At 31.9% G+C, this 27697-nt stretch overlaps 1 protein-coding gene across 1 annotated transcript; it reads right to left on the reverse strand.

The window, feature by feature from the left end:
- LOC145305678 (uncharacterized) lies at positions 1-26039 on the reverse strand. Its single transcript, XM_080147392.1, has 14 exons — positions 25940-26039; positions 25176-25255; positions 14418-14490; positions 13926-14034; positions 13325-13467; positions 12972-13125; positions 12298-12501; positions 11744-11831; positions 6475-6679; positions 6035-6177; positions 5493-5605; positions 2877-3069; positions 1838-1930; positions 1-874 (listed from the first exon to the last, which is right to left on the reverse strand). Exons 1-14 carry the CDS (start codon positions 25995-25997, stop codon positions 587-589), a joined length of 1944 nt encoding a protein of 647 aa, XP_080003518.1. The 5' UTR covers positions 25998-26039; the 3' UTR covers positions 1-586.
- Positions 26040-27697: the final 1658 nt, after the last annotated feature.

Raw genomic sequence — 27697 nt, forward strand, 5'->3', positions numbered from 1 at the left:
TTTGATTTTCATATTTATTGACAATAATAAAAAGTAAAAAGCGGTGTTTCACAATCACAAATCACAATGATGGCTTTTTTAGTAAAGTTACCACAAAAGATCAAACAGTTAAAATCTTTGCTTCCATAAAAAATCACATCGAATTTTAATGTACAATTTAACAACCTATAGCTGAAAGGTTTCTTAAATACAGTGTTAATCGACTTAATTACAAAAACGTATTATTCTGAATGAAAATAAGCTAATAAGTTCATATTGATAAAGCTTTAGAAGAATAGAAAATGTAAAATCATAACTATAGGTACTTAATTTTTTTTAACATGTATAATATTAAAAGCATACTTTATTTATTTTTGTTGCATTATTAAAGGAAGTATCTTGCATTATAAATAACTTATTATGCATGTTATATTTTTTAACTAGAAATAAATAACTTCAAATAAAGCTGATCACAGAAATTTTTCTTTGTATAAGTAAAATAAATATTAGTTAAAAATTTTCTAATTATGTTTTCAATGAATTTTCAAAGTTACAAACAAAAATCTCACAAAAATTTTAAACAAATTAAGTAAAATTATTTAAAAATTTAAAAGTATAAATTATCAGGGCTTATTTCATGTATCTGTTGTAAAATTGAGGGAACGAGCAAAAAATCTACTAGAAATTTTCTATTTTGTCTAGTCTTAATTGAGCTGTCCACAAACATGTTGATATCCTTGTCACCCCCCTTGTCCTTGTTGACAGCAAGGTTCATAGGCTCGTCCTGCATGTCAGAGTCGTAGTTGGTGGCCACTGCCAGGTTCAAGGGCAGGTATTGGTTGGAATTCAGGTATCTTTGCAACAGGCAAACATACTTCAGCTGGATCTCCTCAACCTAAAATGTATAAATTAATTATTTAAATTGATTAAAATTCCAGGGATCTATAGAGAAAAGGCAATAGCCGATAAATTGATGTACATCCCCAATGAAGATACACAAAATTACCCCTTCTGTAGATTACAATTAGGGGTTGGAACGTTTGATCAATCAACTTAATAAACCAAAAAGTCCCCTAAGTTGTTAAGCCGACAAATAATGCAATGTTATTGTAAAACTTTGGGGACTAGTGTAATAAACAGCTCAATGTCCCCTCCCTCCCTGATAAATTCAAATGATAAAAATGAAAATACGTACTATGTTTTAATTTGTTTGTAATTTAATTAAAATGCACTTGTACATGATTTTCAAAAGAAAGAAAAAACAAAAAGCAGAATAATTACTTTCTATCTTCTAAGCATATGAAGTCAGAGAGAGAGAGGGGATAATGGGCTGTTTATTACACTAGTCCCCAAAGTTTTATAATAACGTTTTCTTATTCGTTGGCTTACCAACTTTGAGAACTTTAGTGAATTTGATTGTTCAGATCATTAAGTTGAGTGTTCAAACGTTTAAACCACTAATTTAAATCTACTGAAGGGATAATTTTGTGTATCATCATTGGGGATGTACATCAACTTATCGGCTATTATCTTATCCCTTTAGCTCATTTATATGCAGTATTATAGCTTTGCAAATTTGTACCTAAATTCGTCCTTTCAGTCAAACTTTAAAGAACCCAAAACAAGTTTTATTATCCTATTATATTTTTGGTCTGAACCTTAAGATCTCAATGACTACTGAGCTAATTGGGTTCTCTATTTCAGGAAGGCTTCCTGTAGACCCTGTTATAGTTTTAGGCTATTTTAGATTCAGATTTAAGTCTTGGGATGGATTTTATACTATTATACTAGCCCCTATCTGTCCTTTAGAGTCCCTAGATGCTAGGGGCCTAACCGCTACTTTAAAATGCAAAATTACCTTTTCTCTTTGTTCAAGGTGGATAAAATCTGTGTTGAAAGCTACAATCATTATTAACAGAACCAAGGATATGTAATCTTCTAGGTCAACAATCTAAATAAAGATAGCAATTTTTAATTTTTAAAACCGAAGCTTTTCTATAATTAAGGTCGGTCCGTCCGTACGACCGTCCGTCCGGAATGGATAGCGTTTTTGGTTAATTTAGGCATGGTAGGATTGTTCTATCGATTTCAAACTTTGCATGGTGATTCCTGTATTAGTTAGGTACAATTTAGAAAGGGTAGCAACTCTATAATTCTTAGCAGAATGTCCATACGTCCATTTTAAACATGTTGATTTTAATTTTTTAACAACAAATTTTTACGTGGTATACTAATTCGATCGATCTGATTTTTTGATCAATGATTCCTTGGACAACAAAGTACAATGTTATAAGCGAAGCATTTCTATATTTAAGTACTAAACATGTAAGTATGTCATCAAACATTATTTTGAATTTAAGCAGTTTTTAACAAATTTACGTACAATTTTTTTCGAATTTTATATATTCATATTCTGATTATTTAGTTCTGACACACTACAAGTGTTAATGTTAGTTTGTCCTACCATTTCAGAGCTTCGCTTTTATGGATGTTGCCATCCTTGTTTTAAAGCAAATTAGGCTTTAAAATTGTTAATTGTTTTCCTTTTAGGTACTTGAAATAAATCACGTCAATACTAATATATCCTATTAGTAAGCGTTTTTTTGTTTGTCCCGAAGGATCTCGCTAACCGCTGAACCGATATTATGCTCCTTTACAGTGAAGCTACTTGTAGGTCCTGGGAAGGTTTTAAACTTTTTATGGGGGAGGGTGCCTTCAACTCCCCATCCCCCCTCCCCCCCAAAAAAAAATATTTTTTACTCTTTTGAAACTCAAATTTAAATACCTTAAGTGCCCCTAGAGGCTTCTAGGGGGGTTTAGCCGCTAGTTTTAGATAGTACAACAAAATAATAACGAAAAGACAAACTAGCTTCTCAACTAAAAATATATATAATTACCTTGCTAAGTTTATAGACTAGTTCAATACTCGTAGGATCATTCTTTCTGTGCTGGAACAATATCTGCATGTAGTCCACTTTACCACCGCTAGATGTAGTCGAGTACTCGTGCCTCTTGCTGGACAAATCAAAGGGCAGAAGAGACTCAGCTCCGTGCAGACGAGACTCACCAATTAAAAGCTTGACAAATTCACTGAAAAAAATTCTATTAAATACAGTTAAATATACACAACATAATAAAAGGTAAGTATAATACTATTATATAAGTAGTAAGATTTTTGTCTGTGGCGAAGGATATCGCTAACCGATGAACCGATATGGTTCTTCTTTACATTGGAGCTTCTTATAGGTCCTGAGATGGTTTTAGGCTATTTCATTTTGTTAAAATATAAAAGCAGTTTGAGAGGGGACAATGGGTTTTTTATTACACCAGTCCCCAAAGTTTTATAATACCGTTTTATTATTCGTTTGCTTATCAACTTTGAGGACTTTAATGAATTTTGACTGGTTAGATCATTAAATTGAGTGTTTAAACGTTTCTATCATTAATTTTAATCTACTGAAGGGGTAATTTTGTGTATCATCATTGGGGATGTACATCAATTATTCGGTTATTGTCTTATCCCTTGGAATCCCTGTAGACAAGGGGTCAGGTAGCTTACTCAAACCTGGCTAGCCTCGTCAAAATGTGCCTTTACATTTTCAATTCATAAGAATGTATTTTAATTATGAATTACAGTTATATAATTCAATGAAAAATTGTTATCTTAGCATTTTTGTATTTTAACTATCATATTTAATTACATAATTGATTGTTCAGTAAATAGTGCAGCAAAAAAAAGGCTCATAAATAACCTTTACATAACAACTAAATCAAGCGCATTTTTCAACACTGCAAATGTATGTAGTTATTTATAATATTTCGTATTATAAACAGCTTTCCGCGGATATAAAAATCTTGAGCTAAAAAACTGGGTATACCCTTATAATTCTACACTTTTATATTCGTAGAAAATTGGATATTATACGATGCTATACAAAATTTTTCAGTAAGGCTGAAAACCGGTTTTAACCCACCGGATATTAATTGGTTTCGATAAGCACTGAAAAAAACTGTTGGTGTTGGTTACCTAAGTCTATAATCCTTTTTATGTCTCTGCTATTGTATTTTGTGATCATATTTAGCATTTGAGGAACTTCTAAGTAAAAACACTTAAAATCTTTATTAAAAAGGTTATATAAGAGTTTTCAATAAACTTTTTGTTTTGTATACGTGAAAATTGGAACTTATCATATTTCACTTTAACTAAACTTTTATTACATAAGTATTTGCAAAGTGGCACTTTCAGCAAACACTTTTAAATAGAGAATTACAACATCTATATAAAAGCGTAGCTTAATCCTTATAAAAAATAACAGAATGTTTGTCTGTCTGTTTGTATCGAATGATCTCGCTAACCGCAGAACCAAATTGGTTCTCCTTTACAGTGTAGCTTTTCATAGCTGTCCTAGGAAGGTAAATAGCTATTTTGGCAGAGTGTACTAGAATCCCCTATCCCCCCAAAAAAATCACCCATATTAATTTAGTTTTTCTTTTTGAACTAAAATAAAAATGGGGGGGGGGTTGAATTCAAGCCAAAATCCCCTCGAGTGCCCCTAGAGGCATAGGGCGTAGCTCCTAGAAAATCTGATTGTAGGACTGATAAACATAACAAGTAAAGAGTTACAGAAAAATAAGAATATCTAAACAGAGGCAAAGTTTTCTTAAAATTGGTGATAATTTAGGCTCTTGCTGATAATTACACAAAATTATGTCTTATAGTCTAAGGAATCGCCAAAATACGCCTTTTTAAAACAATAATTCTAACATGTGGAAATTTGCTGCACAAAAAGCTAAAATATCTACTAGAAGCATGATATCTTATTTGTAGTGATTTGAATTAACGAAAATATATATTTGAACAAACGTCAGACATATCCTAAAAATGTAAAAAAACTTTGCTTTATAAACGGCCGTACTTTCCTTTTTTCAATAGAAAAAAAATCGCGCAACCTCGCAGGTTAGAAAAATCTGGATTTTGATTTAAATACACACATATGGTAGGTTGATATTTGATATTTATCAAGTACTTTTTACTTTTCACTCAAATTGTTGAAAATCCGAGTAAAACTAGTAATATATACAGTTATACAAGCTATAGCATAGAAATTAAATAAGTATATATATGAAATTTTAAAGAAAAAATATATCCAGAATGGCTTTTGAAATTACTGGATGAACAAATCTATAGAAATCTGGATTATTAAAGAAAAAACTCAAAAATCTTATTTTAAAATGATCAGATGAAAATGTAATTTAAATACGTTAGACGAACGTGAAAAAATATAAAATATGGTCCAGAAATTGAGATACATCCCAAATGATAATAAACAAAATTATCCCTTCTGTAGATTACATTTAGTGGTTAAAACGTTAGGACACTCAACTTAATGAAATCAAAATTCAGTAAAAGTCCCCAAAGTTGTTATGCCAACGAATATGAAAACATTATCATAAAGCTTTGGGGACTAAAGTAATAAACAGCCCATTGTCCACTCTCTCTCTGACATGCCTACCTCAAAGTTAAAGCTGGGTTTGTAACAGCCAGAGCTTGTCTTAATCTGTGTAGTAGGGGAACATTGTGGCGGAAAATTGTCTGGCGGTCATTCTCACAAAGATCTTGGAAATCCTGTAAAAAACAAATATGTAAATCCAGGTATCTAAAGGGATAAGACAATCACAATGGCCGACAAATTGATGTACATCCCCAATGATGCTACACAAAAGAATCCCTTCTGTAGATTACAATTAGTGAATGAAACGTTTGGACACTCAACTTAATGAACCAAACAAATTTCAATAAAAGTCCCCAAAAAATAATAAAAGCCTCTGTTTGCTTTTACTTGACTAATAATTTACATGATTTTCTCGGCTGTTATTCGAGAAAGAAGGTTGAGCATCTTTACTCTCATTATGTCTGTCTGACATATTCATAATAACTTCATGTATTTTTTATCAATCTATTAATTACTAGAAATGAAAAAAGGAAATCTTTAAAAAAAATCAATTTATGAATACAATTGTATTGTGCTATTATAGGGAATCAAAATTATCCTACCTTAATCATAGTCAAGCAGAGTTTAGTTCTGTTGTTGATAACATTGGCCACCCTGTCCATTGTTCTTCTTGATAGTTGGCCACCCTGGAGGGTGCTCTGCAGAAGATCTGTTAACAGAGAGTCGTCTATGTCCTCTGTGTGTCCTAAAAAAACATTTTATGTAAATCATTTGAGAAGCAGCTTATAGTGCCTAATAAAAAATGACGTCATACAATAAAAATGACAAGTACACACTGTATTTTACCAATGAAAAAATGTATACTGGCCTATCATTGGTCATTTCTATTGTATGAAGATATTTATGGCTCGTTATTGCTATGCTATTAATGTCCAGATTTTTCCTTTTCCCTAATAGTAGTTACGAGATCTTAATAGACAGACAAAAACATATATATATATATATTATTAGTAACAATAATATCAAATTTTTATTTCCTTACCAGTAGATTGTTGTAAAATTGCATCTGCCAGCTGCTCAATAGCTGATGTCTCATCCAGTGTCAGCGGCTTCAGGGAGGGGCACAGAACCTTGGGTGCTGGCTCCAGATTGTGCCTGGAGGGATCACTGTGGCCGTTGGGTGGAGTTCCAGGGCTGCCAGGAGAGTCTGGACTGTCGGGCATGTTCAGAGGGTCCCTGTTCTTCCTCTAGAAAATTATTATCATAATTAATTTTATAAGGAGGGGTCATTGGGCTGTTTATTACATTAGTCCCAAAAGTATTGGCTTAACAACCTTGTGAATTTTATTTGAATTTTGATTGGTTGGTTCATTTAATTGAATTTTCAAACATTTTAACCACTGATTGTAATTTACAGAAGGGTTAAGTTTGTGTATCATCATTGGGATTGTACACAAATTTATCGGCCATTGTCTTATCCCTTTAGATATCTGCTAGAAGTAGTTGGATGATTGCGAAAAGTTTTTTTATCTATTGTATGTAAGTCTTAGAACTTTCCGGATTTGGGGTCAATATGTTTAATGGCATGTCTTTCAGGAGTAGTCTGTTGCTAAACGCAAAATAAAGTGGCCAAAAGATATAAGGTGCAGGGATATAAAGGGATAAGGCAATGACCGATAAAATGATGATACACAAAAATATCCCTTCTGTAGATTACAATTAGTGGTTTAAACATTTGGACACTCAACTAAATAAACAACTAATCAAAATTCAAAAAAAGTCCCCAGGGTTGTTAAGCCAACGAATAATAAAATGTTATTGTAAAACTTTGGAAACTAGTGTAATGAACAGCCCAATGTCCCCTCCCTTCCTCCCTGTATAGAGTGAGAAAGTAAACTTTGTATCTTAGCTGACAATTATGTAATTGACTTTGCAAGGTATTGCCATTTTTTTTTTACAAATTCCGCAAATTTTGAGTCAAAGAGTGCAAATATTGCTAAATACATTTTTATATAGCTGTTAGTAGAATACGTATGACTTGCTGTTTTTTTACTATTTGGAAGCTTAAAGCAGCTAAGTATAAAAATGCTTAACAACAAATAGTGCGATAGATTCAACGATTATAGGGGGGGGGGGGGGGGGTATTTCATATAAAATTACCTATTCATAAACGACTGCTATTGTAAAGATAATTTATAAACAAATATTTTGACATAAAAACATTTTTTTTTGCAATTAAGTTTTGCAAATTAAAGCTATGTAACCGATATTTGATAAGAAACAAGAAAATATGAAATCATGAAATTTTCCATGACCTATTATATAATTATGAAAACAAGTCTTAATGTTTACAACGACATTGCCTAAAGTGTTGTAAAATAATTTCCACACAAAAAAAAGTTATAAATCGTAGAGTATGCATACTGACCAAAAAAGATTTTTAAAAACAAGCATTTCTGATATTTTTTGGTTAAGTAAAGGTAAAAATAGCAAAAGGAGGAGATTTTTTAAAGTCATCAGATGAGATACGCAGTGACCTAAATAGATAAGACAACGGCCGACAAATTGATGCATATTCCAAATGATGGTATACAAATTACTCTTCTGTAGAATAAATTATTGGTAGAAACGTTTGAGCACTAAACTTAATGAACCCACCATGATGGTAATGTCAATTTGTGTTGTTTATATTTATGTGGAAATCATCGTAGTCTGCCTTAACCCTTAACGGTCGGGGGGGGGGGGGGGCGTTGAACGCCCCCCTATCCGGTTTTTTCTATCTCATTTTCTGTGTGTGAAAGATAAAGAGCCCAAACTGCTTGACTTTTTAAGTATGGGTATGACACATAACTGAGAGTTGGAATTTTTTGAATATCTCCATCCTGGCGGGCACAGGATGCCAGCAAACCTGGCAGAGTCATCCAGGTAAAGAGCAAAAATATTTTTTTGACTAAAACAAAGCATTTTATCATACCAAAATACTAAAAAATCCTCTAGTAGTACATCCTTATATGAAATACAGGTGTTCAAGTCACTTTCAGGTTCCAGGTATGATCCTGCAGGTCCTGATCCTCCAGGTCTCCAGAAATCTTTAAAAGGCTCCTGTGGCCGCAATTTTTGACTTAGAGACTTCAAATTTTAATCTTAAGCTTTTCTTACATGTCTACATAACGTATTAAAATTTCATGAAGATCCGCCGCCGTTTTCCCGCCGACCGCCGTCTGCGGCGGCTGGCAGCTGCCAAGTACAGCTGCGGCGGCTGGCAGCTGCCATTTACAGCTGCGGCCGCTGAAATTTATATTTTGATATTTCTAATGTAAAATTTACATAAAAATAAACATTTTCTGGGAAAAAAATTTTCTTCTAGCTTCAAAAATAAGAAAATTACAGCCGTTTGAAATTTTTAAATAAAAAAAGACCTAAAAACAAAGGTTGGTAAATAAAAGGGTGAAGGAAGCGAATATTGACTTAGACTTATAAAAGGTCGGAAATTCATTATCAAACAGGGGACTTGCACAAAAAAATTTAGCCCTCTAGCTCTAATAGGAACTGAGATAATTAGGGGGGGCGTTGAACGCCCCCCCCCCCGACCGATTAAGGTGCGGCAAGGGGCCCGACTGTAAAGGGTTAAGATGCAATATAAACTAATTAATTCAATTTCTGGTTAGAAATGACTTGCTTGAAATTTAGAAATTTTCCTTATTCTTAGCAACACACCACTCAATTTCCGGTAGGTATGTTCTGTACGAGAATATAAGCAAAAGTAGAAATCAGCTTACTGTGCCTGATCAAAAATGACGTCATCGAGTCAAATGACCAATGATAGGCTAATATACAATGTAGTTGACCGATGGTTAAATGTACACTGGCTTATTATTGGTCATTTGTATTGCATGACGTCATTTTTCAGGCACTATTTGCTGCTTTAAATATTTTCTATATTTTACTTATTGATATATATATATATATTGTGATAAAACATTGATTAGTCAATAAAATACAAAAAAAAAGCAAAAATGTGTTTTCATACTCTAAACCACTTGACAGAATATTTAATAAAGAAATACGAGTCATCAGAAGCGGGTATAGGTATTCAAGAGAGAGAGAGAGTGGGCTGTTTATTACACAAGTCCTCAAAGTTTTATAATAGCATTTTTTAATAGCGTGGTTTGAAAACTTTGGGGACTTTAATTGCATTTTGATTGTTTGGTTTATTAAATTAAGTGTCCATACGTTTCAACCACTAATTGTAATCCAAAGAAGGGGTAATATTGTGTATTAACATTGGGGATGTTCATCGCCCATTGTATTTTCCCTTTAAAAAAATCTGAATAAGCCTCCATTTTTTATATCATTGTGTATATTTGTATAACTAACTGTACACTCTTCCAATAAAGAGTATATATAAGTGTACAGTTGTTAGCAAAGAAAATAGAGTTACTCAAGAGACATAATTCTCATTCCGCCAATTGAAGAATAATAATAAAAATATTCAAGAGATCTCATTGGTTGAAATTGTGTACACATTTCGTTACGAAAGGGGGTCATTTTTTTATTTTGTTCGTATTATGAGTTAGCTATCAATTGTAGCATATTTTAGGAAAAAGCTTTTCCTGGGTAAATTAATTAGTGTAAAAAAAAATTCCCTCGTATAATGTGAAGCATATGACAAAACATAAATTAAGTTAGTTTTGAAATTCTTTTAATAAAGTTAGCTTTCAAAAAATCATATTGTCGAATAAATTCGTCTCAAATTTCGTCGCCCATATCTCGTATATAACAAAATGTAAACAAAAATTCCCTCTTTAATTTTGACGAAAAATGTGGTCAGTTGGACTATCTAGATATACTATGTCTATTGATAAGAAAGAGTACGTACACTATAAAGTTCAACAAAGGGGTGAATGTGAACTTTACAAAGAAATGGTTTGATTACTGGCACCCAGTAATCCCACAATGTACACAATTTTTTTTAAAAGTACAAATAACAATATTACTTTTAAAAGTTTAATATTTAGTTTTAAAATCTGTTTTATTTTTGCAGATTTTAATAAATAGATACTTGTAAAACTAGATTAAATCTTCTATATGTGATATATAGTATCAGACAACTACCTCCCTTCCTTTTCTAATGACCTTTTTCGTATGCTTCTAAATTATTTTCTGCTACTTAGCTGTGTTAATATAAGCGACACCATTGATTGATTTTCAATGACCCAATAGAAAAGTTGCACAAGGTTTATGTGATGGGGAGATACAGTTGTTTAACCCTTTCTCACTCTAGTGTTTTACTCTAATGTACAAAATAAAATCCTAAATTAGCCCATGATCAAATGCGTTGGTGTTTCATATAAGTTGCCGTCTAAATGTTATAACTGCAAAGGTTTCTTTTCAACCAAAAATCATAATAGTCATACAATACAAATGACAAATGAAAGGCCAGTATACATTTGTGGTAAAATGTATACTGACCTATCATTGGTCATTTGTATTGTGTGACGTCATTTTTATTAGGTACTATAAGCTGCTTCGATCATTAAACCAAATTTTAAACAAAAAGCCTTAAATTTTAATAAGGTTTTTTTGTAGACATTTTTTTTAGAAATGGCAAAATCAAAATTTAGAAGAAAAGATTCAAGGTCTTTAAGAACATTTACAGAAAACCCTTGCAATCATGTAGTTTGAAAAGCAATCATTGAAAAATAAATTTTCCATGTGGTTTTATGTTGATTAATATGATTGTGCACTATTTACCAGAGAGAGAGGGAACAGTTGGTTGTTTATTACACTTGTCCCCAAAAATGTTTTAATAACATTTTCTGATTCGTTGGCTTACCAACTTTGGGATCTTTTATATAATTGTTGATTGTTGGTTCATTAAGCTTAGCGTCCAAACGTTTCCTGTTTCAACCACTAACATCAATTTACAGACAGGTTAATTTGCATAACATCATTGGGGTTGTACATAAATTTATCGGCCATTGTCTCATCCCTATAGATCATTGACTTTTAACATAGAGAAGAAGTTAACATTTGTACACTTCTATTTAAACAAGCATGCCAATATCCATTAGATGTAAACTTTAAAAATTTAAAGGCTCTTTGAGGAAGAGTAGGTCAACTCTCTTAAAAAAATATAACCCCTAAAACATTTTCTCCTATATTTTTAAAAACAAATACCGTGGATTAGCCCCTGGAGACAATGGGCGAAGCTGCTTGTATATTTTATACAGTATGATTCCGGTTATTTTTATTTTAAGGGATGTAGGTTTTAGGCTATTCTTTCAAAGAGAAATAATGTACCAACATACCTTTCTTCTGCCATGGAATCTTCTAACTCTCTCTTCCTCCGATAAAATCCAGTTAGGGCGCATACCACTCTTCAAACATTTCTCATACCTGGAAAATCATATCCTATTAACTACAAATGTAAAGATACAAGAATATACAATACATACAGGTTAACCCTCCCCATTATTATGTGTAAAATTCTGCCTTTGGTAGCTTATAATTAACTGAGAAAGGAAAATAATAATTAAAATTTAGTCATACGTTTTTTTTTCATGGAGAAATAATTGATTTAATTAATTATAGGAGCTCTATATTCGGAGGGAAATGGAAGGGCAGAAAAAAGCCTAAAACCATACCCAGATATAATTATAAAAATAAATAGCTTAAAACCATCTCACAGGACCTATAAGAAGCTTTACTGTAAAGGAGAACCATATTGGTTCAGCGATAAGCGAGATCCTTAGACAGAGACAATAGAGCTTACTACTTTAGGAAATCATCTATCTATTAATATTTCACTTCACATGCAAGAATTAAGGGCGAAAATTTAACTAAAATCAAAAAGTTTACTAACCTACAAAATTGGCAGTTCTTCCTGGTAAAAACAGTTATTTCACAATTATCACTGCCGTTCACACAACAAAATATTTCATGGCATCTGGACTGCACTGCACGGCGGAAAAATGCGCGGCACGAGGCGCACACCTGCCCGCCGTAGTAGCTGTGGCGGCCAGCCTTCTCCCCGCACACAGCACATAGAGGTTGACCGTCTTGGGATCTAAAATTAAATCAAAATCAAGCAATTTGAAAGATTTCACTATTGCAATTTTAACTTTAAAAAGACTATCCATTATACATTTAAGTATTAAAAATAAAAAGCTTCAAAATGTTTCTTTTTTTTGTGGGGGGGGGGGGTATCTCTATTTAATTTGGGCGATTTTTTTCTAGGGGGTGGTACCCTTCCCAAAATTATTATACACCTTCCCTAGACCTATAAGAAGCTTTACTGTAAAGGAGAACCATAGATATTGGGTTAGAGAGATCTTATGCTAAAGACATACAGACTAATAGACATCCTGTTACCTTTATATAAGATAAATAAAAAAATAATAGCTGGACAAAGTGTCTAAAAAATCAGACTTGTGACGTCATAAACATGAAGGATTATCCTGCTCCTCTCATATCCCTCATTTTTATGACGTCACATGACTGATTTTTAAGACACTGTGTCCACCTACAAAAACTTACGTAGGTTGAAATCCGTTGGGCTCCGGTTTTGACATATTGCGTTTCACAGTGGGTTTCTCCTCCACAACCGGTTCTTGCTTCACTTTATTATTAACATTTGTGTTTCTCTTTATAACACTCTGGTTCAGAGCTTGCACGCTTTTTATCACAAACACTAAAAAATTGCAAATTCTAAATAATTACTTAGATGCTAGGTATCATCTTAATTTTTAATTCAATGTTTAGTTTACTGACAGCGAATTTTGGTATTATCCTCCTAAACATATTTTTTTTCAATTTTGAAAATTAAAAAAATATGCAGAATAAAAAGAAAACTACATCGAAAGTCTGAACAGTTATTTGCGAATCTGTGCCTGGTTTTCCCGTTGCCATTTCAGGTTTATGGGCCGGCTTCAGGGTCAGCAGTTCAGGTTTCTGGCTCAGCACCCGCAGGGGATTGTTGGGATATTTGGGTATCAGGTCCTCTTTTATATCTCCAGTGCTTTTCAACTGCAACCTAAACAAGGATACAAATGTTGCAAAAGTGAAACGTTTTACAATTTTATTTTTTGAAATATGAGCATTACACGAATAAGTATATGTGCGCTAAGCCACGTTACTCACCAATAAGACTGACTGACAAAGTATTAAAACTTATATAATCCTAACGGATATGCCCCTAGTGATCTATAGGGGAGAAAGGGGGGGGGGGGGTAAAGAAGACACCCACACATTTAATCTTAGTTTTAAAGAAAAAAATGGGGGAGGGTTCATTTTTATCGAAGGGCGATTTCTCATGGGAGGGTAGTGGTACCAACTCCCTAAAAAAAATATTTAAAAAAGTTTCCCAGGACTTATAAGAAGCTACAATTTAAAGGAGAACCCTTGCGGTTGAGCCATTGGCAAGATCCTTAAGTAAACACACACACGGACAAACAAACATCCGGTTACTTTATTATAAGGATAAATATTTACCTAGTTTGAAACTGTTGCAACTGTTGTTGTTGAAACTGTTTATATTTCTGTAGGAAAAGTTCATTGGTTGAACTAACCCCAGAATCTACAGACGGATTTGAATTCTCATCTATATTTTAATGCACGTTTATTTTAATATCTTTTAAATTTATAATTAAAATTTTTGTATCAGTCTAAAGCTATGCATTATGCTTGCCATCAATAATAGAGGAAAGGAAATGCCTTGGCACATAAACAAACTACAATGTACAGTTAGGACTGTTGGACAAAGGCCATGCTAATAAAATAATGTCTGTAACAAATTGATGGAAATAAATTCCAAGTTACTATCAAACATCACTCAATTAATAGATCCGGTATTCAAGGATATAAAGGGATAAGACAATGGCTGATAAATTGATGTAAATCCCTAATTTAAGGTTACACTCAGGTATAACTCATGAAAGCAAATCCCAAATATTAGCGCAAAAGAAATAAACATGTATAACATTCCTGTTTCCCAGTTGGGTGGATCTGATTCTAAACTGTCATGGTCACCGCCATAATCATCGGACACAAGTTTCTCCTGAAAATAAAAATTTATTATATCATTTACCTTGAAACAATCCAGATATGGGGTTTTATAAAAAATGCCGCGTTTTTTTGACATTTTTATACATTGATTGATTGAACGAAGACGATTGCAACAGAGTATAAACTTTAGAATTTAAAATTTTAAAATTATTATTTAAGCCAATTGATAATGTCTAATACAGCTCTAAAAAGATGTATTAATTAATATGCAGCAAAAATGGATTTCAGATAATTTGTTTTTTTTTATGAAGGCTGTACCAACAAAAGCGAAATAATTAAATAAAAAGTTGTATACTCTGTTTAGATTTCGAGAATGCGCGCTTGTTCTACATGTCTAAAAAAATGTCGCAAAACGCCCCACATCATTTAAATCAGGGTTGAGTAGCCGTGCTTTGACCACCAATTTTACGCAGAAAGGGAAGGGACATTGGACTGTTCATTAAACTTGTCCCCAAAGTTTTATTATAACATTTTCTTAATTGTTAGCCTAACAACATTGGGGACTTTTGTTGAATGTTTATTAGTTGATTAATTAAGTTGAGTGTCCAAACGTTTCAACCAATGATTATAATGTACAGAAGAGGTAACTTTGTGTAGCATCAAGAAATGTAAATGAATTTATCGGTCATTGTCTAATCCCTTTAGATCCCTGAATTTTATATAATAATTTTGTTGCCCATTCCTGCATTATGCACTTCTGTCGAGCCTTATCATTAAAAGTTAAACAATATTTTTTGCTGTTTAATCCCTTATCAATTTCCATTACGTAATATGAAGTTTTGAACATTTGAAATAGAACGCAATACAAATTATTTATTTTCTTATCTTTGTTAATAACAATTAAGGTTTCCATTTTTATTATCTTTGTATACATTTAAAAGTACATGAACTTATGGCCTATTTTAATTTAAATTGTTATTGCTACGCTTCTTATAAACAGAATTGTTCCAAATCAATGAGAGAGGGGACAATGGACGGTTTATTACATTAGTCCCCAAAGCTTTATGATCACGTTTTCTTATTCGTTTGATTACCAACTTTGGGGACTTTTAAAAATTTTTTTTTGGTTGGTTTATTAAGTTTAGTGTCCAAACGTTTCAGCCACTAATTGTAATTTACAGAAGAAGTACATAAAATCGGCTATTGTCTTATCCCTTTAGATCCCTGAAATTGTTCCAAATATTTAGAGATCAAATATTTTCCTAAGATTATTTTTGGGGACCAAAATTTTCCATGCAGCCAAAAAATCCTGTTAAACGTTTACAAAATGGCTTTGAACTTTGAAGTCGAATTGGCGCCTGAAAATTCATATTCGTAAACACGGATGAAAATATCAAAAGAAGCGAAAATCAACAAATTACATAACTGGAATACCTAGCATAAAGAATATAAAATAACTTGGAATTAAAGAAAAATATAAATTTTGCAACCGAAATAAATATTTTATATAATGAATATAAAATAGACGTGGATATTATTAAATGGGGAAAATTGTCATCTATTTAGGTGGCTAACATGGACATCATTTATTGGTCAGTTTGTTATTCCAGTAGGAGGGGAGGAAATGGTGTAAAGGGGGTGATTTGGGTATATGATAATCTGGGGTAAAAATCAAGTAATTATAAATCCATTTCTAAAGTAGAGATGATCTAGCTTTTTAGTAATGTATATAAATGTTTGAAATCGATTGTACATTTCTAACAATGACTGCGACCACACCCTAAACGTATAAAGGCGTTGCTATTGATTGTGTTGCTTGCTACACATTGATACATACAGGTCCAGTTTCTAAAGATACGTTCAGTATAACCTTTGCAATTTCAAATTTTTTTTCAACTCATGTTCCTCAGGGATCTAAAGGGATAAGACAAAGACCGATAAATTGATGTACATCCCAAGTAATTATATACAAAATAAACCCTTATGTAGCGTAAAATTAGTGGTTTATACGTTTTGAAACCCAACTGAATGAAACAACCAATCAAAATTTAAGTCCCAAAAGTTGTAAAGCCAACGAATAATAAAACATCATCATAAAACTTTGGGGACTAGTGTAATTAACAGGCCATTGTCTGATTCCACAATATGTTAAAGCAAAAATTAAACCTTTTAAAGCCGCTCTACGCTTTAAATATGTAGCAAATTGATTATTTTGAAACAATCTGCTGCGGCCGCATGTTATTATTTTTCAGTTTTCCGCTGACGAACTAAAATTTGGCGGCTTCCTAACCCTTCAAATATTAATTGATATACACAAGCTATAAAAGGAAAATAACATTTTAAGACTTTTGAAAAATGGCCCAAAGTACGTCGACAGGAAACCAAATACCTATTAAGCCATAAAATAAACCAAGCAGAGAGAGAAGAGAAAGCTTTTTGGCGATTTACCTCATATCGAATTAGGACCACTAACGAATCTTTATAAGAAACGTATATTTGATGCATAATAATTATATTTGCTGGTAGGTTAGGTTAAGAGATCCATGAATAATAATAATAATAATAGTTCCCCGCTGTGTTAGAGCCAACCACCCCCCCTCCCTTCGAAGAAAAAAAAAAAATATCTCAAAAAATAAGAGGGGTGATGGGGCTTAGGTTATTTGGTCAAGAAAGAAGACTCCAGCCATTTTCCTATTTATGTAATTGTAAAAACGATTTTTTTCCAAGCAGATATTTATTTTTACAGACATTTGCCTAAAGGCATAATATACGTACAAAAATAATCATCTAAGTAATTACTTTCTTGTCTTAGGCCCTATAGTACTAAACAATTACATAACCCAAAATTTATGATTAATGCCAGGGATCTAAAGAAAGACAATAGCCAGTAAGTTGATGTTTATCCCTAATGGTGATACACAAAATTATCTCTTCTATAAACAACTATTAGTGGTTGAAACGTTTGGACACAAACTCAACGTAAAAACCAATCAATCGAAATTTAATAATAATAAGTCCCCAAAAGTTGATAAGACAACGAATAAGAAAAAGCTGTTGTAAAACTTTGGGAACAAGTGTAATAAAGAGATCAATGTCAACTCCCTACCTTATTTTTATGAATGTTATATAGTCTGAACTAGGATATGGGTCCTTCTAGTAGAAATATAAAATAGCTAGTAGTATCTAGAATTTTTTTAAAATTTAATATATTCTATAAAAAGTGTGACCTACATAACTGTCCTAGCTACGTATATATACGTACTATCTATCTATACAACTTTTTATCTTTTAGGGAAATGCGTAATTTATCAGAAACAAGGGCAATTATGTTCATAATAACGCAGCAATTATAAGCTATTATGAAAATTTATGATAAAAATAGTATAATGCAAAGGAACATTTATAAAATAATCTAATGTGCTTAAATCAACAAAAATACCATTGCTTTTAACTTATTATATTTTATACACAAATAGTAAAAAAAAGGTTATGACTTATAGTTGCAATACTTCCTTTTGAAAATTCGCCTACTTTTTCAATAAAATGTGCAATTTGCAGAAGTAAAGTTTGGCATTACAAAATAGAGTGTCGTAGTGGTTGCAATATAAATTGTTCTTACAATTAAATCCAAATTTTAGGATCACGGAAAGAAAACGAAGTAGCGGGTTTCGTCGTATTTTCACAGTAGGTTTTTATAGGTTACTTTAGGTTAGGTAAATGTTACTAATTGCCCCGAAGGATTACGAAATTGGCTCTGCAGGGTTAGAGCCCCCCGCAGGGACTATAAATAGGACAAAAGGTACTGTAAAAACACGACGAAATTCGTTACTTCCTTTTCTTTCCATGATCCGGTTATTTTTTTTTACATGTTTTTACATTCCAAATTTCATAACATTGTACAAAACCTTGGAAATGAGTCAAAATTGCATAATAATTTGAACAGGGTTTCATAATGTTTCGCTTTCTTTCTTTCATGCCCTTCCTCTTTTTCATAGTTACATTTTTGTTAAAGTATGAGTCATTTTTAGTTTTTATATATGTTGAAATAACGCTTAAAGATTTACACATATAAAGCCTTATGAATCATTAGAAAGGAACTTTCTAAAAAATTTGCCTTGTACATGTAAATTATATATTTGGAAATCTTTATATAATTGTACAAAGCAAAAAATAATGTTTTTCATGACTCTAAACTTAAGTTTAGTGTCATAATGTTGACTTTTAAGTAAATAGTTTTGTAAGCGGAGCAGGCGTTTTAACAGTATTACAAAAATAAATTTTAAAAAAATCAATAAAAGTATTTTATATGATTAGTAATTTTGTTTTATTCTCTTTATGTTTTGGTACCTTTAACTTTGTATTTGTTTTTAAAACACTACATACACTACTTAATAGTAATTATAATTTAAACTTTTTATGAGAACACTTTAAATTCTAGCAGCATGCATTAAATTGTGTTTTCATTGAACTTTTGAAGCAACGTTATAAAAGCATATAACATCATGGATCTAAAAGGGATAAGACAATGGTCGATAATTTGATGTATATTCCCAATTATGATTGTGGTTGAAACGCTAGGACAATCAACTAAATGAACTAACCAATCAAAATGCATTAAAAGTCACCCAAGTTTTTTATTTCAAAGTTTAAAAAAATTTCAAAACTTTGGGGACTAGTGCAATAAACTGCCCAATGTCACGTCCCTCCCTGATGTAAAACTGTCTTATCAATTCTTAATTCAACTAAAATACAATTTTTAAAAGCGATGCTTTTCTATAATTAGGGTCGCCCGTCCGTACGTCTGGAACGGATAGCTTTTTTTCGTTAATTTAGGCACGTTAGAATTGTCCTATCAATTTCAAATTTTGCATGGTGATTCCTGTAGTAGTTAGATACAATTTGAAAAGCGTAGCAACTCTATAATCGTTACCGATATGTCCGTACATCCATTTTCAACATTTTGATTTTTTTTACTTTTCTAACAACAAATTCTAATCATCCGATTGATCTGGTTTTTGGTATACTCATTCCTGGGACAACAGTGTACAATATTATAAGCGAGGCAACTCTATAATCAAGTTCTAAAAGTATGTCCTTAAATATTATTCTGCATCAAGCAATTTATCAACAAATTTACTTACAATTTTGCTTCGACTGTTATACATTTATATTCTGACACTATACTAGTGTTAATGCCTTTTTGTCCTACCCTTTCAGAGCTTCACTTTTATGGATGTTGTCATCCTTGTTTATTCTAAATATTTTTAAACCTAGTTATTGGACACTTATTTACGAACTGAACATAGCAATGTAGAATTTTAAACTGTAAAACACAAACTTAAAGATTGGTAAATTCCAATTCATATGTTCAAAGTATACCTACTTACTTTTACATTCTAATTTGTCAAAGGTATATAAAACCAGGATGTAAGCAGAAACATAACAGCCATTTGTAGCTTTAGTGGGAGGATTTAAAAAGCGAAAACTCATGAATATGTTGCTTTATACCAGAGGTTGTGCAGCCGCCATTTTTTAGACAATTCACCAGAAAGGAAGGAGTCAATGGACTGTTTATTACACTAGTCCCAAAAGTTTTTAATAACGTTTTCTTATTCGTTAGCTTAATAACTTTGGGGACCTTTCATTGATTGGTTCATTAAGTTGAATGTCCAAACGTTTCAACTAATAATTGTAATTTACAAAAGAGAGAATTTTGTGTATAATCATTGGGGATGTACATAAATTTATCGAACATTGTCTTATCCCTGTAGATCCATCTACATATGTTGTTTTAAACCCCATTATCGGCGCCGGTAACATTAAAATCCCAAAAAATATATAATCCGAGTCCAATTGAAATTCATCTGGACAAAAACCGGTTGGAAGTACAAAAAGTTTACTTCACATTATATTCAGAGAATTTAATTGCCTAACAAAAAGTACTTCTGAGCCAACTTAATAAAACAACTCTTACTCACCCTAAGTGCCTGTCAAAACCTCGAGAATGGCAAAAATTGTCAAATCAGCCGCCGTTAATTCTTTAGCGGCTGCAGAGCCCTGAGCTGGATCTTTAAATCATTTCAATGGTGCGCCAAATCGGGGTGAGCCAACTTTCCACCAATGAGAGCACAGCATTTTACGAAATGCCGCGCTGTGATTAGCTAAAATTCGGCGCACCCCGATTTGGCGCACCATTGAAATGATTTAAAGATCCAGCTCTGTTTGAGATATACATTACAAGCATTGCAAGCTAAATTGATTATTTTCAAAGATTTTTTGCATGAATCATGTCTTAATTTTTATACCATTCAAGCTATACAGATTAAAATATCACATGCAGTGTTATAAATGAGACCAGGGATCTAAAGGGATAAAACAATGGCCGATAAATTGATGTACATCCCCAATTATTGTACACAAAATTTCCCCTTCTGTAGATTATAATTCATGGTCGAAACGTTTGAACACTCAACTTAATAAACCAAACAATCAAAATTCATTAAAAGTCACCAAAGTTGTTGATCAAACGTATAACAAAACGTTATTATAAAACTTTGGGGACTAGTGTAATAAACAGCCCAATGTCCCTCCTCCCTGAGTGTTATAAATGAGACGGTTGTACTTTCATGAAAAGGGTTTGAGACGTGGGGTAAAAATAATGCATTGTGACGTAACAGCAATGAAAAAAGCCCTTTGTTTCATACTTTACTTTAAATCCAAAAGTACTACATACTGTTTTTTTAACAGAGAGAGAAAGAGGGAGGGGGGACAATGGGCTGTTTATTACACTAGTCCCCAAAGTTTTATAGTAATGTTTTCTTATTCGTTGGCTTAACAACTTTGGGGACTTTAGTAAATTTTGATTGGTTGATATATAGAGTTGATTTTTTTAACGTTTCAACCAATAATCATAATTAACAGAAGGGGTAATTTTGTGTAAAATCATTGGGGTTGTTCATCAATTTATTTGCCATTTTATTATCCCTTTAGATTCCTGGTTTCTTAACCATTAAATAAAATTTTGTTAATTTTAATTAAAATATTTATTTAATCTTGAAGCATCGCTTATTATGTAATCTATGAGTCACTTTTCTAGGTAACATCAGGGTTGGAGGAGACAATGCATAATTTAATTTACAACCCTTTCTTCCCCCCCCCCCCCCCAAATCTAATTATATATCAGGTACAAACAATAATTCATTTACACAAAATTGTGGGGCAGTTTATTTATCGCTCATTGTCCCATCCCTTGAATGAACTTGCAATTTGATTATGTAAACATGATGCCAAGTTTCTTTGTTGTAATTTAACCCTAATAAAAAATCATTCTTCTTTCAGCATTTTTTTTGTAGCCAAAAAACAATCTACCTAATAAAAAATGGGGGTTTCCAAATACACTTTTGTGTAGAATTTTGCAGATAAAAAGTTAAGGCCGTTGAAAGTTACATTCTATTCGTTTTTTGCTGCAAAAACGTTGCTTTTTAGAAACAAAATATATATAACAAAATTGGCAAACGTATTCTTTATATAGGAACAAAAATTTAGACTTAATTGACAAAACAAAAACAAACAATTTTGCACAGTAACTTGGGTGAGCAAAAAAGCATTTAATGACAAGGCCAACTCGGTGAAGGGCAAACATTAGAATCAGCCCTTAAAATGCAAAATAAGTTCAAGCACATTGTTTTAAATTAAGCATCTCAAATACTGATTGAAATTTGACAAACTATATTTTTGGTTAAATTAACAAGTAGAAAAATGCATAGAAAGAGGGGACTACAGTAGGCTGTTTATCACACTAGTTCCCAAAGTTTTACAAAAACACTTCTTATTCGTTAGCTTAACAACTTTGGGGACTTTTGTGAATGTTAATTTGTTAGTTCATTAAGTTGGATGTTCAAACGTTTCAACTAATAATTTTATTCTACAGAAAGGGTAATTTTGTGTGTCACCATTAGGGATGTATATCAATTTATCGGCCATTGTCTTATCCCTTTAAATCCCTAAGAAAGAAAGGGTTAAATATAAGAATACTTGTTCCCTCCCTCTCTCCCTGAATGAAAATACGTAGAGTACACTTATACAGATTCATAAATAGAGACACAAAATAGAATCTAGCACACACTCACACACACAATCAAGCACACCCCTACACACACACACACACTCACACACAATCAAGCACACCCCTACTGACACACTCACACAATCAAGCACACACGCACACACACACACACACACTCAAGCACACCCCTACACACACACACACACACTCACACAATCGAGCACGCCCCAACTAGGGATCTTAAGGGATAAGACAATGGGCGATAAAGTAATGTACATCCCCAATGATGATACACAAAACTATCCATTCTGTGTATTAGAATTAGTAGTTGAAAAACTTTAACATTCAACTTTATAAAACAACCAATCAAAATTCACTGAAGTCCCCAAAGTCCAAGCCAATGATTAAAAAAAACAATATAATAAAACTTTGGGGACTAGTGTAATAAACAGGCCAATGTCCCCTCCCTCCCTGACTATTGAGCGGCACAGCAACTGTTTTTGCAATTATATAAGCGAATGCATTTCAAGGTCCTGAAGCAAAAGTAATTGGCGGGTTTTTTCTTGTTTGTTCCAACTATTATTTATCATTAGTAATATTTGGGATCCAAAATACTTTCAGAAATTTAAAAAAAGTAATTTACAGAAAAAGACTATTTAAAAGCTTTTGTAATTTGGAATTTACAGGTTTTTTTTCAGTTTATATATACATAAGTATAAATGCAATAATGCAAATCCTATTACATTAAGTAGTAAGATTTTTTTTGTATGTAGCGAAGTATCTCGCTAACCGCTTAACCGATATGGTCATTCATTACAGTGAAGCTTCTTACAGGTCCCGGGTGGTTTTAGGCTATTTAATTATTATAAGAAAAGATTGAACAAGGTTTAATCTATTTTTCTGCCATTCCATATCCCTACGAATATAAAGCATTTAGATGCTTTGTATGGTATATCCCTTATAATATAGAGACCCTAGATGCTAGGGGCGCAGCTGCTAGTATAGAAAATAAGTCCTAACAGCATTTTAGCCTGTAAGCATGTTATATGTTGGTATCTTAACCTTTTTTACGTCATAAACAAAAAAACCAGCCCAAGAAGGATGCATTAAAGCACTTTTTAAAAATGTAATTTACAGCTTAAGATTTCAATTTCTAAATACCTTATATGTGAGTCTTACAGTTTGAAAACAGGTTATAAGATGGCTGGGTAAAATACATGACTTATTTACTTTGCTGTGAGGCAGAGAGAGAGGGGACAATGGGCTGTCTATTACACTAGTCCCCAAAGTTTTACAATAACGTTTTATTTTTTTGTTGGCTCAACAACTTTGGAGACTTTTTCTGAATTTTGATTGGTTGGTTTATTACGTTGAGGGTTCAAACGTTTCAATCACTAGTTTTATTTTACAAATGGGATAATTTTGTGTGTCATTATTAGGGATGTACATCAATTAATCGGCCATTATCTTATCCCTTTAGATCCCTGGCCGTGAGGTCATAGTAAGTCATTGCTGGAAATTCATAATTTGGAAAACCCGAAAAAATTTAATATTCATCTTTAACTCAGAATTGTAATTTTTTTTAGAATCATAAAAGAGAAACTTTATTGAAATGAACGGACTGACATTGCTAGATATTGAGTTTCTTTGCTCCTAAAAAAATGTAAAGGAAAAATCAAAAAAGGTGTCATTTACATTGTACACATTATGTCATATAGAATACAAAGATAAGAACCCTTTTAAGAAATAAGTTTTTTATTAACTTTAATTTTTGCGCAGTGGCAATAAACTGCTTAAAATAAGACAAAGACAGTTATGTAAAGAAAATTTCAATTTTTTTTTACATTTTACACGTAGAAATTTTTAAAAAGTAGTAGATATTCTAACTTATCCTATTATATAAAGTAGTAAGGTTTTTTTATCTGTTGCTTTGATAACTACTTAACTGATTAATTTCTCCATTTTATGGAAGCTTCTTATAGAATTTTCCTACTTTCCTTACTCAAATAGAAAGCTCTAAGACACTAGGAGCGCAGCCGCTAGTATTCATAGATAGTACTGCAAAAATAAGAAGCAAATACTAGCCTTGTTGAAAAAAGAACAGCAATTTATTTAACAGAAAAGTACTTTTTTAAAAAGCCTCTTTAAATAGCTTTTTGGTTTTATAATATATATTCATTTTTAAAATCAGTTAATAAAGAAGGTATTTTTAAAGATAATTCTATTTATATAATTTTAAAAAGAAAAATGAATAGAAACATCATGTATAAAAATGTGTGACTAAAATAATATTGATAAAAGAGAACTATTCTCTCTGGCCAAAAGATACGTGCAAATTATAATGTTTCTCATTTTTAAGTATACTGTGAATATTAAATAATATATTATTTAAAAATACTTATAAAAATTTTTTTTTGGGCCCATTATTTTGCAATAAAATCAAAAGGCAAATAATAAATTACCAGAAAGTACTAAACATATGCAGCTAAAAAGTATATGTGTTCTTTTGGAGTTTAATTTATTATTTATAATTTATAGGTATATTTTTAAGGGATCTAAAGCGATAAGACAATGAACGATAAAATGATTTACATCCCCACTGATTTTGCACAAAAATTACCCTTACTTTGAATTAGAATTAGTGGTTTAAATATGATAAATAACCATCCTACCTTGTGTTCGAGTATGACTTGTTTCTGACCGCCAGCAATGGCTGGCAAAGCTCTCAAAAGGTGGTCTCCATGCTTAGTTGCCTGTACCAAACAATACATTATTTATACACCTAGGGTGGATAATCAAATCGAAGATCTAATCTTATAAAAAATGGCGTCATACAATACATATGACCAATGTTAGGCCAATACACAAATAAAATTACCAATGGCAGGCCAGTGAACATTTAAATTGGCCAATGGTAAGCTAGTATGACGTCATTTTTATAGGCACCATGGTAAGCTTCAATGAAATCTTGTTATATTAGGTATAGGCAATCAAATTGTCCTTTGAGAGGTCTTAAAGAACAATTTATCCAATTTATATTCATTTTCAGTCATGTAAATTGAAAAAAAATTACAACCGGAAATGCAATTTAGAACATTTTTACTTTTACAATACACCAAATACACAAAGTACTTTTTATATGGCATACTTTTCCAATGTGTCATTAGGTGACGTCATCTTAGGAAAAGAAAAGGAAAGAAAAGAGGGATTTGTTGGAAAAATAGGGTGTGTTTTTTTTATTGATTTTAAAAGAATTCTTTTCAGTTAAAGTAACTGGATGCGCGTGTGTGTATATCTTGTACAGAAAAAGCTAACTGGATGAATGTCTTTACATATTTCTGGAATATCTGTACAGATCCTGAGCAAGTTTTAGGCTATTTTTAAAATATCTTTTTATATCAGACGTTTTTCTTAATATAAAAATAATATATTAGTTCCTGTAGCTGTATAAAACTTTGTAATATAGCCGCTTCCGACTCATAACTTTCTTCCATTTTTTTTATCACTATTTATTATTTTATCTGAAAATTGAACATAATTCAGTAAAATTTATCCTAATGTTTGAGTACGTAATCCTATAATGAAAAGTAGTAAGGATTTTGAACGCTAAGATTTCAATGAGTTCTGCATGTTAGAGAAGCTTTAAAAAGGTAAAGATTTTGGTCCCTTTTTTAAAAATTAAATCTTGGGATGGGTTTTAGGCTATTTCACTGTGTGGAAAGGTGTGAAACTATTCAAAAAACATTGTCCTCTCTCTTCTTAACAGAATTACTCCAAGTTCATACCTTTAAACCATGAAATGACAAAATATGACTTGCTAATCTCAATTAAGGCGAATAGTACGTCAGTATAATTAAATTTATAAAGTATGAATACAAGTTAAGGCTCGGCAGTCGCATTATAGCCAAAACTTTAACCGCATTTTTGGACAATCCGCGGTCGAGGCCATTTTCCAGTATTTTAAAACAATTATTAACCTACTTAATGTTACGCAGCTGTAAAAAATATGAGCAACTGCCGAGCCCTGATAGAATATTTTTAAAAGCAAAAATAATACTTAGGTTGGCTAAATTTTTTTTTAAATCCTGAAAATGTTTAATTGATAACAATTTTTTTCAAGGAAAATAAGTTGATTCACACTATTTAAAGTATACCTTTGTCTTTAAAGAACACGTAAATGTATTTTTTTATTATTAAGTCACAATATTTTCCTATCCTATTACAATGATGAAATAATATCTTTATGAAAATTAGATAAGTATTGTCAATATGAATACAATGGAAGGGGACATTGGACTGTAAACTATATAGGTACCCAAAGTTTCATAAATTATTTTTCTAGTTCGTTGACTTGGAAACGAAGAATACATTTGCCAAACCTTAATTGGTTGGGTCAAACCAACAGTTTTTCAACGTTTCTACATTAGAGAAAAACAATAGAGGGGGTAGGGGTTAAATAACTGTGTCGACTTATTGGGTCCTTGAAATTTAATATATAGGGAATGTTAACACAGCCCAGCCAAGTCGCTACAAAAGAGCAGAAACGAGTTGCTAGCAGGCAAAAAAGGTCCTTAACAGGGGGATCTAGGTAGTTTTCTTGCTATACATCTATATTTATTGATATAGTGTCTACGATAAATGGAAGAAATAAATTTTAAATCATAAAAGCAAGAAGTAATTTTGTAATTCTTATTATACAATATACTTTTAAATAAACATTCAAAGACTTACTGTATAATGAATCTTTCTCAATACTCTTGTGACCATTATCGTACTTGTTAGATAACTGGATGATTTAATAAGAATTTGAGAGCATCACTTAATGAATTATACAACAAACTGATTGCAAAGACTAAATTTTCCATTAATCACATGACATCTGTAATAGTATGTGATATAGATTAATTCTCAATTTAGAACAAGGATGACAACATACATATTAGCTGGGATCTGAAGGGATAAGACAATGGCCGATAAGTTTATGTAAATTACCAACAATGATACACAAAGTTAACACCCTTCTGTAGATTAAAATTAGTGGTTGAACCGTTTGAACTCAATTTTATCAACCAACCAATCAAAATTCACTAACGCTCCCAAAGTTGTTGAGCCAACGAATAAGAAAACTATTATAAAACTTTGAGGACTTGTATAGTAAACAGCACATTGTCCCCTCTCTCTCTGATTTGATATA

The sequence above is a fragment of the Acartia tonsa genome, chromosome 2 (assembly GCF_053477335.1).
Source record: "Acartia tonsa isolate MP-2025a chromosome 2, ASM5347733v1, whole genome shotgun sequence".
Classification (NCBI taxonomy): Eukaryota; Metazoa; Arthropoda; class Copepoda; order Calanoida; family Acartiidae; genus Acartia; species Acartia tonsa.

Coding starts and splice junctions, on each gene's coding strand:
- LOC145305678 (XM_080147392.1), bottom strand. CDS start 25,997: ATGGAAGAAAGTTATGAGTCGGAAGCGGCTATATTACAAAGTTTTATA. Junction 12,502..12,971: donor CCCAACGGATTTCAACCTAC/GTAAGTTTTTGT, acceptor ATTTAATTTTAG/ATCCCAAGACGGTCAACCTC. Junction 6,680..11,743: donor GATTCCATGGCAGAAGAAAG/GTATGTTGGTAC, acceptor ATAATTTTCTAG/AGGAAGAACAGGGACCCTCT.